The sequence below is a fragment of the Camelina sativa genome, chromosome 11, assembly GCF_000633955.1.
Source record: "Camelina sativa cultivar DH55 chromosome 11, Cs, whole genome shotgun sequence".
NCBI lineage: Eukaryota > Viridiplantae > Streptophyta > Magnoliopsida > Brassicales > Brassicaceae > Camelina > Camelina sativa.
Window position 1 is genome coordinate 3,353,963 of NC_025695.1, and position 17,411 is coordinate 3,371,373.

Here is a 17,411-nt window from a genome sequence, read left to right on the forward strand (position 1 = left end):
TTAGCACCCAGGAGAAGCCTCTGAATGCACAAGAGAGCGTTCTTGGTCACCTCAGCGTTCTCGTGGTTCATCAGCTTCATCACTCGTTCTTTTGCCTTGAGGTCTGCTACTATCACTCTCCCTGCTGCATGGTACTGTATGAACTGTGAGATATCAAAGCATGCCACCGCCAATGATCTTGGATCACTTGACGTGTCCAGGATTGTGAGGAGGACCCTGAGTATCTGCATCCACAAGTTTAGCAAGTGGTTAGGGTTGTTGTGAAGGGCCAAAACAGGATTGAACCAGCCCGCTCCAAGCACTACAAGTGGGTGTTCAGAAGAGAAGAATACCTGGAAGTCGTTCTCCTCAAAGCTTGTAACATTCTCACGCCAGAAATTGGCCTCTTTGTGCATTGGGTTCCAGTCAAGATGGCCAAGAAGCACCTCTTGCTTATATTTGTCAAAAGAACTCAATTTCTTGATCTTGTCTTTAAGCCCTTCTTCTAGTTGGTTCAGTGCATCCAGCAAGTCCTTTACAAATTCAGAATTTAAAGGGTTTAACTATCACCATATACTAAAACACACATCTAATGTTACCGGCATCACTTATGACTTATATCACCAGATTTAGCAGAAAATTAAGAGATTCATGTTCCACAGAACAGCTAACAAGCATTTCAGTTGTCTTACCTCGTCACTCCATGCTTGTGTTTTTAGACTGTGGATAATATGTGGGAGTCCGAGATCAACCATCTGGGCACCAAATGTACCTTTTGGAAGCAAGTTCCTGAATGTCAATATGACCACCCTGACAACCTGTAAGACAAAAATACCGTCAGATCATTAAACAAGTGCATCGCACCACATTTATGCAAATTAATGATTCAAAACAAATAAAAGAAACAAAAGTCTCGGTATTGTGTGACAGAGATTCTGACTGATCAACCAAACCATGTCCTATGATCTTTTAAGTAATTGCAGGATAGCAATGACCAAGTCACAAAAGAGAACGTTGCTCACCTTTTCCTTAGTCGAGCTTTTAACCACTTCCGTGAGCCTTTGCATTGTCCTCGATGTTGCCAAGTACTCTATTGCAGGTTCATAATAGGACAGAAGCCAGACACAGAGACATGTTTCATACAGAAGCTGTCGGTTGAAAGCACACAAATCACATGAATTAGGTACTGCGAAATTATGACAAAGAAAAAAAAAGAGCGGTGCTTCTTCCTTCTGAAAACTGAAACAGAACTATTTCAAAGTTTATTAATTTGTTCAGCCCACATTTTAGAATAAGGGAGCTATATAAATCAATAGATTTCGTAGTCAGTCATTTGAAAATGAAGTTATTTCCCCCAGAGTGTCTGTCTAGCCATTACCTTTCCCCTTAGAACTTTGCATGATTTGGAAACTTATTGACTGCTTTAGTGGACTTTTTCACCGAAAAGGCGAAAACTACTTCCATTAGATATTTAGTTACCTGGATAGACTGCTGAGTGGATGCTGGGGAAATTAAAGGTACAAGTAACTTCACCCCATCTGTCTGAACAAACGACGATCTGACAACAGGTTCCTTAAGCAGTGACGACAGGCAGCTGATTGCAATTGGAGCACCACGAGTAGGATGAGAAGGTTGCTTCAACTGCATATCAAAATTAAGGATTGATTATGTCAAAATATAAAAGGTTCCTTCCAGATCACCAAATTTGCATCTATTTACCAAAATCAAACACTTCTGCATACACAAAACAATTCTTTGTTTTCGATTGAACTAATTTGGTTTTTGTTAGTGCTTGCATTTGTGAAATAAACAACGGCTTGGTTGGGTAGGGAAAAATTGTTATTGGTTATTTCCACAAGAAACAGAATATATTAACCATCTAAGTCTTTCCTACAACTTGAGTTCTAGTTCTACCAATGGCATTGTCTATAAGACTAACACTTAAACACTAATGCAAAACCAACATAAACTTGGAAGAAAATATAGTGGAAAGAGAGAAAGAGATAAGAAGAAGAAACCTGAGCACAAAGCCATTCCACCAACCCCTTGAGTACATCATCAATTGTAGTAATCTGTTTCTTTGAGCCCGAAGCTTCTCCAGTAGCAATAGCACCATTACCAGATTTTGGCCTAGCACTATATGTTGAGAGCAGAGAAAGACCCGCCAAGTTAATGAGGTTGTATGTTACATTCATATTTTATAGAAGTATGATAAGCAGTATTGAATACCTTATTGTCCAGGCAAGGATCTTGCAGCTTTTTTCTTGAATGAACCAATTTCCCTTCCAAAGCAACCTGAAAGAGGACATATATTTTAGCTTGCATACTTGTAAAGATGATATAGGCAGTCGAAATCAAGAAAAAATAATGTAGCTAAAAGCAGTTTCTCATCCAATGGAGATTTACATATTGTATATGTTTGTGAGAGGAAGATCGTATATAAAAATAATAAACTGAAAAGGGTCAAGTGATAGAACAGACAAGCAAAACTTTTGCAAAAGGGAGTCACCTCAGGAAAGGCTCATAAGTATCCTCATGTGCCAAAGATTCATCATGGAATAATCGAGCTCGTGTTGGGTTTGCTGGAAAACAGTTGATGTATCAATATTAGTCAGTAACTAAAANTGTCCTCGATGTTGCCAAGTACTCTATTGCAGGTTCATAATAGGACAGAAGCCAGACACAGAGACATGTTTCATACAGAAGCTGTCGGTTGAAAGCACACAAATCACATGAATTAGGTACTGCGAAATTATGACAAAGAAAAAAAAAGAGCGGTGCTTCTTCCTTCTGAAAACTGAAACAGAACTATTTCAAAGTTTATTAATTTGTTCAGCCCACATTTTAGAATAAGGGAGCTATATAAATCAATAGATTTCGTAGTCAGTCATTTGAAAATGAAGTTATTTCCCCCAGAGTGTCTGTCTAGCCATTACCTTTCCCCTTAGAACTTTGCATGATTTGGAAACTTATTGACTGCTTTAGTGGACTTTTTCACCGAAAAGGCGAAAACTACTTCCATTAGATATTTAGTTACCTGGATAGACTGCTGAGTGGATGCTGGGGAAATTAAAGGTACAAGTAACTTCACCCCATCTGTCTGAACAAACGACGATCTGACAACAGGTTCCTTAAGCAGTGACGACAGGCAGCTGATTGCAATTGGAGCACCACGAGTAGGATGAGAAGGTTGCTTCAACTGCATATCAAAATTAAGGATTGATTATGTCAAAATATAAAAGGTTCCTTCCAGATCACCAAATTTGCATCTATTTACCAAAATCAAACACTTCTGCATACACAAAACAATTCTTTGTTTTCGATTGAACTAATTTGGTTTTTGTTAGTGCTTGCATTTGTGAAATAAACAACGGCTTGGTTGGGTAGGGAAAAATTGTTATTGGTTATTTCCACAAGAAACAGAATATATTAACCATCTAAGTCTTTCCTACAACTTGAGTTCTAGTTCTACCAATGGCATTGTCTATAAGACTAACACTTAAACACTAATGCAAAACCAACATAAACTTGGAAGAAAATATAGTGGAAAGAGAGAAAGAGATAAGAAGAAGAAACCTGAGCACAAAGCCATTCCACCAACCCCTTGAGTACATCATCAATTGTAGTAATCTGTTTCTTTGAGCCCGAAGCTTCTCCAGTAGCAATAGCACCATTACCAGATTTTGGCCTAGCACTATATGTTGAGAGCAGAGAAAGACCCGCCAAGTTAATGAGGTTGTATGTTACATTCATATTTTATAGAAGTATGATAAGCAGTATTGAATACCTTATTGTCCAGGCAAGGATCTTGCAGCTTTTTTCTTGAATGAACCAATTTCCCTTCCAAAGCAACCTGAAAGAGGACATATATTTTAGCTTGCATACTTGTAAAGATGATATAGGCAGTCGAAATCAAGAAAAAATAATGTAGCTAAAAGCAGTTTCTCATCCAATGGAGATTTACATATTGTATATGTTTGTGAGAGGAAGATCGTATATAAAAATAATAAACTGAAAAGGGTCAAGTGATAGAACAGACAAGCAAAACTTTTGCAAAAGGGAGTCACCTCAGGAAAGGCTCATAAGTATCCTCATTTGCCAAAGATTCATCATGGAATAATCGAGCTCGTGTTGGGTTTGCTGGAAAACAGTTGATGTATCAATATTAGTCAGTAACTAAAAAGAAGAAAAAGGGAAACACATAACATTCAAAATTTTATATACCTGAGAGCATTTCATAGATCAAAGCCAAAACATATTCCACTGTTTCTTCCTTGAAAATATCACGTAAGATGCTAACAAACAGTTGAACATAAGCTGGACCATCCTGCAATAACGGCATCAACATATCACTTTATAATAATGACAAGGTAAAATGGTAACATGGCCACTAAATAACACAGAGAAAGTGACTCAAGTAATGAAAGAAAGTCTATGGAAGGAGAGAAAAAAAAAAAAAAAGAGTTGTAGAAAAAATACTTGATCGAGCAACTGTGCCCTTTCACTTTCAGATTTCTTATCATAGCGTCTTAAGAGCTGGAGACCTTTTGCTGAAACCAGCTTAGTGTTCATGTAAGTCTCCCATGGAATGTCCCTTTTCAATACCTGCAGAGTAAAAATAACAACAACAGAAATTACAAAAATCTGAAAGAAAAAAAAAACACATCAAAGATCTACAATGACGGTCTGCATCTTCCTGTTTCTAACTTGTCATATCATTCATGTATAATTACCTAAAGAAGTTAAAAGACATTGGATCACAAACCTGCTCTATACTCAGCTCCGCTTGATCCATGGATAGTTCAGAAACTTAAACACCACCACTTGAGATTGAACTGAATCAGAACAAACATAAAATCATGTATAAGAGATGGCTTAGAAATATATTTAGACACACCACAAAAAGAAAGATCTGATATCAAATTCGTTAGCATCGTTGCACAATCAATCAACGAGAATGCAAAAACAAACACGTTCTACAAGCATCCATTGAAATGTCAAGGATAACAAAAAAAAAACTTGGATCCCAGATCATGTCCTGTAGCAACGCAATTCGAATTTCAATGTACAAGCATTCGTAGCTAAAATCGATTGAATCGGAACATAAGATCCGATCACTTCAAAATCACAGAAGAGCGAGAGAGAGAGAGAGAGAGAGAGAGAGAGAGAGAGAGAGAGAGAAATCGAAGGAGAAGAGCATTATTAACCTGCAAGACTTTTTGATCTAGATGAGAGCGGAGAAGACAAAGTGAAGGAGGATCTCTTCTTCTTCTTCTTCTTCTTCTTCTTCTTCTTCTTGTAGAAAAGATAAGCTTTCGTCTCTCAAAGTGGAATATGAACCATGGGAAGGATTTTTTGACAAAGAGAAGAGTCTCTCGAGGCGATCAGAATCAGACGCGGACAGTTCTCTCTCTCTCTATTTTACTCGAATCCCAATATTACCCCTCTATTTACTCAATTATTACGACGATGCTGGACTTAATTATCAATCGATCAGAAATTTAGAGGATGTAAAGGAAATTTACAGAAATATGAGGATCCGAATGCAACTTAAAGAAGTATAAATACAGTACCTGATTGAAATAAGATAATATATATTTCAAGAGACAACTTTTTTTATTCATCTTCACTTTTGAATTCTTTTTGACTACAATTAACTTTTATATATAAATATTTAAAAATTGGTTTTGTGAATATTTGTTTCCATAAAAAATCATTGGTTCTTCATTTACACAATTTTATGTGGAATATACCTAAAGAAAAAACTAATAACTGACAAAATTTTATGAGTTATTAATGTAACCATGCTTGGTACTTCATTTACACAATTTTTTTGCGTAGCAGTTTCTCTAGAACATATATAGGTACTACTTTCTGTCTAATTTGAATTTTAGAACTTATTAGTTCAAATTAGCTCCATAACTTGCTCATGTGTCGACGTTCGACTCTCCTTCCTAGCCAGACCATTAGATAAACTCTTAAGACCTGCTAACTACATTTCCTTTAATCAATGTAGTAGAGAAATTGTTTTTTTTTTAATATTATAAAATGTTCATACTAACGAAGGTATATTTTCGTTGAGATGACAAAGTATGATAGTTGTCTATTCCTCAAACCATGATGTTAGCTGTTGACTCACTTGATGCCACTGTCTAAATGGGCTTGGCTTCAAAGCCTGGTGAGGTAGTTGGTGACTTAGAATTTGGTTTCGAGAGTGGCTTAAACAAGGATGATATTTATTAATATCTCTTTTTATAATGTGAAAAAGGTAAACGTAAATAGTAGATAGAGGAATAAGAAGTCAATCTTAAGAGTGATAGAGAGAAAGATACCCACAAAATCTTTGTCTAATAACAAGAAATGCAAGACATCCTTTTGCAGTAATGATTGATGAGACAACTAAACTTACTGCATTACTTCATTCAAAATCAGCACATTTATGTTAGTATAATGGAGTATAATATTATTGGAAAACCGATCCTTTGCTTTTTTTTCTCTATTTTTTGTTTTGTCACAACTCTTTGAATTGACCTCGAAATTGTCATTGCAAGTAATTTCTTACCCACACCTTGGTAGAAAGAATTACTGACTCGCCAAATAATCTTATCGACTCAATTACTTTGTCAAGTTCACGTGGGTAAGTTTTGACTCGATGTTGTTTCTATTTTCGTTGATGCAAGCTTTGATTAAACCCTGCAAATATGTTGTGTTTGAATCTAGTTGGACCAGTCGGATTAAATATAGCCATCTAACATTCAACTATCCAAAAGATAAACTGTTTCTATACTCATTCAGTTTAAGTGGATAGATTAGACACTTAGTTATGTTATATATATAATAAAAATACATTTTTGGTCAACCACACTAATCTATGCTCACGAGGGTGGAATGGATTAGTTGCCAACTTGCCATACTAATCATAAAATACAGGAGCATAATAAATCTCTGCCGACAACAATCTAGAAACATATTTGATTTCTTAACATCAATTGATGTATTGATATCTTAGAAAATATAAGTTTCTCAACCAAAAAAAATCCTTGCAATTAATTTAAAATTTCAGTTGAACCCAAATTAAATTCTTCGTTTTTTTATACAATTGTACATCAATGGAAGAAAACGGTTCAAGAACATGTAAGAGTCCTTTTTTCTGTTCTTTTTTCCCCAATGAACATGTAAGAGTTCTTTATTTATACTAGTTAATAAATTTTAAATGTATCGAAGATTATAATCGTTAGAAGATTATACTTTACTCTTGGTTTCTATATGATTAAAAAAAATGAAAGGTAAAATTCAATAAATATCACAAGTACAAAGGTAGTAATGTTAGGTAAAAAAATAAGTTGAAATAAATCTTACAACTCATGAAGATAAAAAATGGATCGAAGCTCTGACTTTATTTAATATGTTGGCATAGTTTTGCTCATTCGCTTCCTCTGTCGAAATCCCGACATTTACTTGTTCAAGTAATACGTACGTACGACCCAACCGTCAAGTCCATAATATGCATTATACCTACATATCTCTGTCTTCCCTTTAGTTTTTTTTTTTTCTATGAACAAAGAGCAAAATGAATGAAGTTTTTTATTTTAGCATAGAGGACAAAAAAGATACTAAGTCATAATTTTGTGTGACCACGATTTCAGAGTGAATCGTTTGCCCACGAATTTGGACAACATGAAATACATATCTCGTGAGTTTCATCTTTCTTCTCTAAGTGTTTGTACCATATGATGATTACCTTTACTCTAATACGACAATATGAAAATCAAAAATCCCAATATAACGTAGATAAATTTAAACGTTAGAATCCGATGATCAATATATAACTGGTTATATTACGTACATATATACTATGAACAGTATATATATTCAGTATACAGCAGCTTCTCTTCTTATTTCCAAAAACAAAACGAGTTATTTTCTCATCACTATTATCCTAACTTTGGTTAGATTGATATAAAGTTAAATATTACCTTACTAAAATGTTGGTAGATAGATAACAAACTAAATTTACAAGGCACTTAGAAGTTAGAATAATCAGAGAGGAAAGGGAAATGTGACAAGTAGAAGAAAACAAATTACTCGTGTATCCATAAGCTAGATAGCAACGTAAATTAATAAACATGCACTCCGCCTAATAGAGTAATAGGTATATTAGTTTATCCGCATTTACTCAACTTCACAGAATCACAATCATTTATATTAGTTTTTTTTTCTAATCTCTTCCGGTCAAATAATTAACTATAGTGATTATGTACACTTTTTATTTGATCGGAAATATGATATATATCTCCTAGATGCAAGAGCGTCTTGTGAGTATAACACATAAATCTCTCTTAATTGGTTCCGTTCTAGTGGATAGAAAGTAGAAACCAATTGCTGATTAAAGTAGTAATGTTATCACACTTATTTGATTGTATACTATATATTGAATGCATGGAGTGTATGTCAAAGTAACTCATTTTAGCATGGTTTAAGATAAGTTTAGAGTACTAGCTTCTGCCGAAATATTCTAATTTCAAACAGAAACTGTTTATTTAGCTCCAATCGATAAAATTATACAAAATTAAAAGAGAGAAAGTGTTTGGGAGAGTTTTGTATGCTTCTTGATGTTTCTTTGTGAAACCGTGAGACTAGAGGATTTGGCTTCATATATGAGATAGTGACCACTATTAAATTATATGGATACACAAATACCACATTGGATACCAGATTACACCAGTTGCAATATTGGGTTGGGTCGGTCACTATATATTTCATCAAACATTTACTCTTTTGCATTAGTTGTTAATTGTTACAGAAATAAAATGTTACGTATATTGGTTGACGATGGTCTAAAAAGGCTAACATTATCTGCATATCATATATATATATATGTACGGATAATTAAGATAACAGTACAGACTATACTCGTATAATAATAGACAGATATAATATGCATGTACATATGAGAAGTGTGGAGATAAAAAGCATACAATAATGTGAATCACGAAATAGAACAAGGGTTTGGGACCTGCAGTCTGATTTGTCTGAATGAGAGGGCCATAGCGACAGGTTCTGCATTGGCATGGCAGCTCACACTATACTCTTTCTTTTCCTTTTTTCGGATCAGTATTATATTCATTCGGACCTACTCCATTTATACCCATATATATTTTACATTTTGATTTTTCTATCATTATATTGCCATAATTGCTCAATTAATTACTAATCATTAGAAGAGATCTTTGGATGCATCCAATATATGTCTTGTGTTGCATGTTTAATTTTACATTTATTCTAATATTTTCATTTAAAGTTTGGTATTTTATTTTCAAAAAAAATAATAATAATTGGTGTAAAGATAATTGTTGACTATCGTAGCATTATGGTCAGTACGTACGTTGTTTATCAACGAAAGTTGAAATAATCTTAATTAGTTCTTAACTAAAAGTCTAAATCACAAGAGTTGTTATCTAAATTGCAAATCAAAAGTCAAAAAAAGTCCGATACTGACTTGTGAACTCTTTGGATGTAAGAAATAGCCAGTATCTATTTTCAAAAAAGAAATTACCAACCCACGTTGAAGCATATACATTAAAAACCTTATTGTAATCTCATATTTGACCCGTAAGACACTTAAATATATATATATATATATATATATATATATATATATATTTATATGAGATTCAAATACAATTTATTTCATTTGTATTATTTGTTATAATATTCAACAGTATAACTTTCTTTTTGTTTTATTTACTGCATTTTGGATAACACTACAAGAAAACATAGCAGTTTTTGACGGTCAAATCAGTTGGGAAACGGTTGGAAACAAGCATTTCCAACCATTAACTAAAGACAGTAAATCAGTCGGTAATCGCTGGTCGGAAATTTATTTAGTTAAAAATCCGTCGGAAATTTCCTACCAAAAAGGTGGTTGGAAATTTGTTGGTAATAAATGGTCAGAAATTTGTCAGAAATATTTGACCGATTTCTGACGATTTAAAAGTGGTCAGAACAAAATTGCTGATGATTTTCCAACCGAAATATTTTCCAACCAAAAGTATTAAAATGTATGGATGCTAATAATTGATATTTAGAATTTTTATATCAAATTAAAATAAAATAAGAAATGTTATATAAATTAAAATTAGAAAGGCTAAATAAATAAGTCAAATTGTCAATTAAAACCAGAAAAATAGTTTTGAAAATCCCCCTTAAAATAATACACTTAATTAAATTAAAACATTAATCTATTCTTGAGTTTCTTCTTCATCTTCTTTTTGGATCTACTTTACTCTTTTCCTTTTTCTTCAATGGAGTTTCACACATGATCACTACCTTGAATTCTCCATGTTGTGACTTCATGACCAAATCTGCATAAAAGAGAAAGAGCAATTCAAATCACAAAAGAGAGTACATGACCCAAGAATCTAATTCTTGATTTTATAAACAAAAAAAACTAAACCATAGATCTGGAAAAAAAAATCCAATTCATTTTGAAACCCTAATTTTGATTTTAAAATCAAAGTTTCTAATTTGAGTAGAGCATCAAAATCAATGAAACTGAAAACCCTAATTAAACTGGTGTTCTTATGAAATCAACAAAATTGAAATCAATTCAAAGAATCTAAATATTTAAACATCTATGATGGAAGAAAAAATAACCTAAGCTGGCTTGGATCTGCAAGACTTGTCTTCCTTCTCTCCTGTACCATCAATTGATTCATCTGCTTTGAAAGATTTTGGTTAGAAAAAAAAAAAGATTTTGGTCAGAGAAGATGAAGAACGAAGAGATAGAGTAAAGAAGATAAAGAATGAAAATATAGAGAGAATGAAGGTTGTCTTTAATTAGGGTTGTTAGAATAATTTTGATCGGAATACGGTTGGTAAAAACTGACGGATATATTTGTTGGAGATTTCGTTGGAAATTACCGACTGATTTCCAATCGTTTTGAAAGGTCGGAAATTACTGACCAATTCTTGACCAAATATTAAAAGCAGTTGGAAAAGTGGTCGGAAAACGGTCGGTAAATACTGACGGATATATTAGTTGAAATGTTCGTCGGAATTTACTGACCGATTTCCAATCATTTAAAAAGGTTGGAAATTACCGACCGATTTTCAACCGAATTTTATATCCGTCAATTAACGGTTGGAAGTTGGTCGAAAATTTTACTGACCAATAAATCGGTCGGAAATTTGGTCGGAATCAACAATGTTTTCTTGTAGTGCAATGATTACTTGGGTTTATGAACCACCATGATAGACTTTGCAGCTGTGAGAGACAGAAACAATTTGAAGGCTAACACTTTTTATCACTCGATATGATTACATGCATGTGGCAAATTAATGAAAGTACATGTATAGTTTTGTTGGTAATGGGAGTCATGGTAAATAACGTAAGTGCAAACGCCAACAAACAATCAGATATGAAGCAAGCCGATAGAGCATACAAGCTTTTAGCCATGAAGCAAATTGTGCTCTTAAAGCTACATGCAAGTTGCAACGTATTTAAGGAAAGTCGTATGTGGTGGATATATATAGAAAACAATAATGCAAGTAGTGTGTGTTATTATTTTCTACAAGTGACAAAGGATATGGAGTTCTATAACCAAATTTTGATGTATTGCAATCTTCTCCCACGCATAACATTTTGACCATACAACCACATCCTCTTCCCTTCTCTGTTCATGGCTTTTTCAACTTACATAAAAAAGGAAAAGAAGAGTGGGAAGTAAAAAGGAAGAGACTAGGTCAAAAGAAGAAAATATTTAAGATATAAAAGGTCACAAAGGCATAGAGAATGATAAATATTATTCTATAATTATTGTTGTAGGGACACATTGACCTCTTTGCCCTTTCTCCAATGTTGGGTGCAAGCTGTTTTCCTTTTTCTGTTTCCATTAACCAATTTTTTCATTTCTTTTACCAATACAGATTTCTATTTTAGTAAACTGGAGAGTTTTCTTCAATATAAAAGCATCGATTTTAACACCTATTTATTTAAATAAAACTAACAAAAGAAATTCAAAGCTGACTATGAACAGTTTCACATCGGTTTGAGGAATGGGATGAATTTATGAATTATTCAATCGAGAAGAATTATACCATAAAGAAGATAATGCACATATATAATAATATATACCAAAGAATTATTTTCTTTCTTCGAAGCAAATAATTCTCTTTTCCTTTCTGATCGATCTATATCTTTGTTTCAGGCAAAAGAAAGAAATAATTTAATTTATTGGCAAGTCATTATATGGTTCACGAGATGCGTATGGTACCATGATATTGATAACATACCTTAAAGAGGAGAAGACCATTAGAAGAGACAAAAATAAAAAGGACAGACAACACATTCTCCACAACAGATTAATTTTTCAAATTTATTTTTATTTTTATTTGTAGTATATAGAAAAACGAATAACTACAAAGATTTTTTTGGTCTCCCATTATGAAAAACCTCCCGATTTCCACATATACATATATATACATCCTTTCTCACATTTCATTAATTCTGTAGCTACATTATGCCCTACCTCCAGATTTTCAAATTTATTTCATAATCTGTTACATTTATGGTAATGCAATGTGGTGGTCGATTTCTTTAACAAAAATAAAAAATAAATAATGTGGTCGATTTACTAAAATTTCAGTATTTTCAGTTTGATTGTGATATAAATTCGTACGTTACTTCGTCGTATATATTCACATACTTTGCTCAGGAACGACAGCAACAATAATTAACCTATGAACTGAAGATGATATACAAATATGAAATATAAAGAGTTATGTCTTTGCGTCTTCGCGTCTTCGCGAACATGGATGTGTGCTTAATTTGATAAACGTATTGCAAGATTACGTAAAGGGGAGGAGTTGATGATATGTATGACGTGAGGCTGAGCGTTAATAAACGACATCAGCTATTCAACTCTTTTTTTCTAAACAATGAAATGAATTGGGAAAAAATAAAAAATAAAATGACAAAAAGAACGATAAATCCCCAAAAGGAGAAAATTCGTGTCACACGTGAAAAAAGTTGAGATTTAAATTCTCGCTCTCTTTTGTTTTGTTTTGTCTTTTTTTCTATTGCTAGAAACAAAAGAAAGAAAAATAAAAGTCCAAAGAAAAAATAAAAGAAATTGGAAAAGAAAAAGTGTAAAAGAAGAAGGAGCGAAGATTCACCACCTTAAAGCTTGAAGGCACTTGTTTACTAAAAAAAATTAAACAAAAATATATTTCTCGTGATACAAAACGCATTATCATATAACCTTTTCCGTGATAACAAAAAAGGGATTTTATAACAGTAGTAGATTACATTACTATCTTCATAAATAAATAAACTGCTTTTTATAAACAATGTGGGTAACGTAGCAAAACTACAGTTTCATATTTGTTTAAAACAAAAAAAGGTTATTCAATTTGTTTTATCCAAAAGTAGAATTAATTGTCATATTGGCTTCTACAAATAAATAATTTTTACTTTGCAAAGAGACTGATTTTATAAGAACAGTAAAGATAATGTGATTTGATGTTAGTGACGATGAGTTGAAAGATATTGACCACGTGGCTTAATCCCAGGTGCTCAGAGTGGAAGCAGGTTTTACTACTTTGGTTTCTCGTCCAACCCACTCACCTCTGTACGGCGCGTGTAGTACACACTTCCTCCTTCTTGTCTCTCTGTCGTAATTAATTGTATCTACTGCTCAACGATCCTATTAAGTTTGCTCTGTTTATGTTAAAACGTTTAGTTATAATCATGTTTGTTTTCGAGAACTTAACATGTTCATCTAAGTTATTTTAACTGTGTTGGGTTATAGTATTGTATACTTTGGGTTTCGCCTAGGAGCAGGTTTATTAAGACTTTAGAGAAAAAATGTAAAGCAATATTATCAGTGTTACGTTTTCAATCTTTTGTTTCTTTCCGTTTCTTTTTTTTATTTAAATTATTTATTTAAAGACCGACCGAAAAAAGCAACAATTGGCTCTTCTCACCAAGTCAAAAAGCCTAAAACGCTAAATCCTTCACTTTCGATCGTAAACACTAGTAACTGTCTCATTGCATGTTTAAAATTATTTAATTTGAAAAAAATATATTTAATTTGCCATCTTATTTTTGTATTGTACATCACTCGTTTATCAGATTCAGATCATATGGTTGTTTCTAATAATTACGTATTTAAATCTTCTGTTACTCAAAATCTTATACATTTTGGCTTTTAATATATTTTTTAAAACATACTTACTCGGTTACTTTACTCTCTGTTCCATAAAGATTGATATTTTTAAATATTTTTTTATTCCACAAAGATTGATGTTTTGTAAGCTTCAAGAAATAATCATTTAAAATATTTAAAATTTTAAATTGTTATTGGTTTAAAATTAAATAATATCTCTTTAGTCAATAAAAAAACTAAAATCAATAATCATTGTTTTTTAAAATGCCTAAAAGTTTCAAAATATCAATTTATGTAAGACAGGATTATAATTTATAAACATCGATAAAATAGTAATAACACCGGAGAGATTACGGCCCAAAATTTACGCAACGACTATTATTATTTCTCTAATTCCCTCTTCATCACATCCCATGCAGTCAAATGTCATGAATACCCTCCAACCATTAACTCTATCAAGCCATGGCAACTAAGGGCATTCGCGACATTTTTTATATGCAAACGGGGAAAGCTCTTCTTAATACAAAGATTTGTTCTCAAAAGTTTAAAATAAAGACAGTAATATATAGCTATAAACGGAAAAAAACGAAATCGAGCTTTCGTCGATCATGGAGTGGCTACTACGATTGCACATGGCAGATGCAAAATCGGCTTCTTCGTATCATTCTCTTGAGCTCCTCTCATCTTCTTAAACGGAGGTTGTTGCTGCTGCGACGATGTTGGATTGTACGAACTCGCTGACCACGAATCGTTTGAGCTTTCATCGCTACTGAACGGGTTTGAATCGATGACACAGCTTGGACTGTTCAACGATGATGATGGTGATTCGTGACTCTTGCGTTTCCGGGAAGATTGGTTTTGGATCTGTAAACCAATGCGGTCCATTGGTAGTTGGAGGATTAGATCGTAGCAAGTTTTCACCTTTTCCTGTTAATGCACGACAGAGTTGAATCGTTTTTTGAGAAAAATGTCTTGAGTTAAAAAAAAAAACAGAGTTTTATTAGTAGTAGTAGATAGAGAGATTAAGAGAAGCTAAACCTTGGTTAAGTGAAGGGCACCAAGGAGATTAGTTTGGTATGAAAGAGGGTCAAAGGGCTCAACTTGCTCTATAATTCGCAACATGGTAGCTGCGGCAACTACTGATGGGAGGTACCCGACAAATTTTGAATCTGACAGCGACAATGGAGGAAGATAAGACAAGAATGTTAGATTATTCAGATTCAGTATATGGTATAAAGATATGTGTTTTTTTTAAAATAAATTTGGTTGTCGTTTACGAACCGGAGATTACAGAGAGGAGGAGACGGTTGCATCTGTTGAGAAAATCCCAGTGAGCATTGTTCTTAAGTCCCAATCTCCTGATAATGTGGTCTACGAACGAAATTGGAGTAGTGAGATGCATCTTCCACTCGAGAGTAGACAGAATCAGTAGCTCCATTCTCTGTATGGTTTTGGCCTCAAACACATACTTTGTCTCCTCCACCTAAACAAAGAAAACAGAGAGATGAGAACAGAGAGATAAAAGAAGAAACTTTAAGGTAAAAATGAACTTAAAGTATCATGATTCATTTACTTGGAAGTCTAGAAGAAGAGGGACTTGGGTTTCTTCGACTTTAGCAGCTAGAGAGAGGCAAGCTACAGAAACAAGCTGAAGCATCCACGGTTTGTCTCTCTGTAAGCTGTAGCTACAGATGAACTTATCGAGATAAGTTATGGCTAAAACAGCAGCCAGAGTAGAGAAGCCATAATGAGCGTTGACTCTCAGAATCCAACCCACAGCTTCTTTTCGATCCGTGGAGAGATAAACATCATCGAGACAGGTGCCGAGTCCAGCTTGTTCTTCTTCTTTGGTTAAGAGAGTGACCAGATCTTCATCTTCCCAGTACAAATCTTGTTGAAGAAGAACGAACGGAGAAAAGGAAGAGTTCTCTTCAACTTGTTCTCCTTCGTCTTCTCCCCATTGCTCTTCTTCTTCGCAGTAGAGAGCATCAAGAAGAAATGAATTGCTCTGCTCTTGTCTAGTTTCTTCCTCCTTGGGAATCGCCATTGTGGGAAATAAACTCAAGAATGAGAAGAAAAATAAAGATCTTCTATTCTGTATTGTTGATAATCAATTGTTGTTGGCTGAGAGGTGCATCATTACACAGAAGAAGAAGGTAAGATGATGATAGAGAGAAAATCTCTCGGAGAGAGACTCATCTTCCTCTCTATGGAAACGTGCAGTGGTTTTAGCTGTAGGTAGCAGCAGGGGAGAGAGCTACAAAAGAGAGACTAGAGAGAGAGAGTGAGGAGAAAAGCTGGAAGTGGGGAGGAGTGTGAAATGAAGAGTGATTGATTTATGAGACAAGGCGAGTTGGTTTTTACGTTTGTCTTTTACTTGCCCCAAATATTATTTTTATTTGATAATTAAATGTGGAATTTCTTTATTTTTCTTCTTTTCATTTTCTTTATTTTATTGAATAAAATGTGTAATAGTATCTTTTGCTGTTTCCCGCTTTACCCACTTTTACTCATTGGAGTAGAGATCGAGAAACCAAAGTGCAGTAAAATCTGTCGGCTAATTTAACTAAAATTCTACTCCTTTTTGTTGCGATTGTCAACAATAATACTTTTATTGTTTAATGTTTAAAATAAAATATAAGGACACATTGACCAAATTAACTTTTTCTAATTGTCTGATTACAAGTTTCAGAAATGCCATGGTTAAGCGTTTAAGACCGCCGAACCTCTTGAGTAATGATGATTCATTTATTAACAAAGGGGTTTAAAGCAATAATTCAATAGAATTGCAAGAGAAATATGCGATCTGACTAATATGAAAAAAGATTCAAACTTCTTCTTTAACAAATCACGCTAGAAGTTGCAAAGGGCCAACGATAGCACAAGAAAGATATTTAAAAAAGGAAATAATTTTGTCACAAAATTCTAGAAAACACCGTCACTATTATCTCTCTATACATTCATAAACAACTTTATTCTAAACGCCGGAGCTTTTAGTACGGAGGTGGGTATTGTCCTTGGTATGGACCTGGAAACAAAGATCAACCACCATTGAAAATAGTTAAGAGCGCGATCAATAGAAACACATAACCGGAAAAGAAAGGAAACATTTATGTACCTTGTGGGTAATATGATTGTTGAGGAGGGTATGGAGAAGGAGGGTAAGTAGAGGATGGTGGAGGAGGCGGGTAAGCTGAAGGAACCGGAGGGTAAGCCGAGGTTGACGGAGGAGGATAAGCAGATGGCGGAGGAGGATAAGCTGCA

General features: G+C 33.8%; 3 protein-coding genes across 5 annotated transcripts in view; all 3 read right to left on the minus strand.

Annotated features, from left to right (window-relative positions):
- Positions 1-5,369, minus strand: part of LOC104721388 (V-type proton ATPase subunit H-like) — a 12,828-nt gene extending 7,459 nt beyond the window's left edge. Inside the window, exons 1-13 of one of the 3 annotated variants that reach the window (XM_010439356.2) lie at positions 5,187-5,369; positions 4,745-4,814; positions 4,459-4,584; positions 4,204-4,306; positions 4,047-4,119; positions 3,767-3,832; positions 3,556-3,673; positions 3,017-3,178; positions 2,615-2,685; positions 1,002-1,056; positions 672-797; positions 333-512; positions 19-224 (exon numbers count right to left, since the gene is read on the minus strand). In XM_010439356.2, the coding sequence (XP_010437658.1) occupies positions 19-224; positions 333-512; positions 672-797; positions 1,002-1,056; positions 2,615-2,685; positions 3,017-3,178; positions 3,556-3,673; positions 3,767-3,832; positions 4,047-4,119; positions 4,204-4,306; positions 4,459-4,584; positions 4,745-4,774 (1,316 nt within the window). In that variant the 5' untranslated portion in view covers positions 4,775-4,814; positions 5,187-5,369. Of the gene's footprint in view, positions 1-7; positions 225-332; positions 513-671; positions 798-1,001; positions 1,128-1,458; positions 1,621-1,997; positions 2,116-2,208; positions 2,275-2,488; positions 2,562-2,614; positions 2,686-3,016; positions 3,179-3,555; positions 3,674-3,766; positions 3,833-4,046; positions 4,120-4,203; positions 4,307-4,458; positions 4,585-4,744; positions 4,815-5,186 lie in introns of all 3 variants that reach the window. The other 2 variants (XM_019232713.1, XM_019232714.1) reach the window with 2 other exon arrangements.
- On the minus strand, positions 14,498-16,496 carry LOC104721389 (cyclin-D3-1-like). The gene is made up of 4 exons (XM_010439358.2): positions 15,721-16,496; positions 15,429-15,630; positions 15,186-15,316; positions 14,498-15,074 (listed from the first exon to the last, which is right to left on the minus strand). The coding sequence occupies exons 1-4, from the start codon at positions 16,192-16,194 to the stop codon at positions 14,754-14,756; spliced, it is 1,128 nt and encodes a 375-aa protein (XP_010437660.1). The 5' UTR covers positions 16,195-16,496; the 3' UTR covers positions 14,498-14,753.
- LOC104727583 (elicitor-responsive protein 3-like) overlaps positions 17,100-17,411 on the minus strand; it is an 8,688-nt gene continuing 8,376 nt past the window's right edge. Inside the window, exons 7-8 of the mRNA XM_010446675.2 lie at positions 17,266-17,406; positions 17,100-17,175 (exon numbers count right to left, since the gene is read on the minus strand). Coding sequence (XP_010444977.1) covers positions 17,100-17,175; positions 17,266-17,406 — 217 coding nt within the window. The remainder of the gene's footprint in view (positions 17,176-17,265; positions 17,407-17,411) is intronic.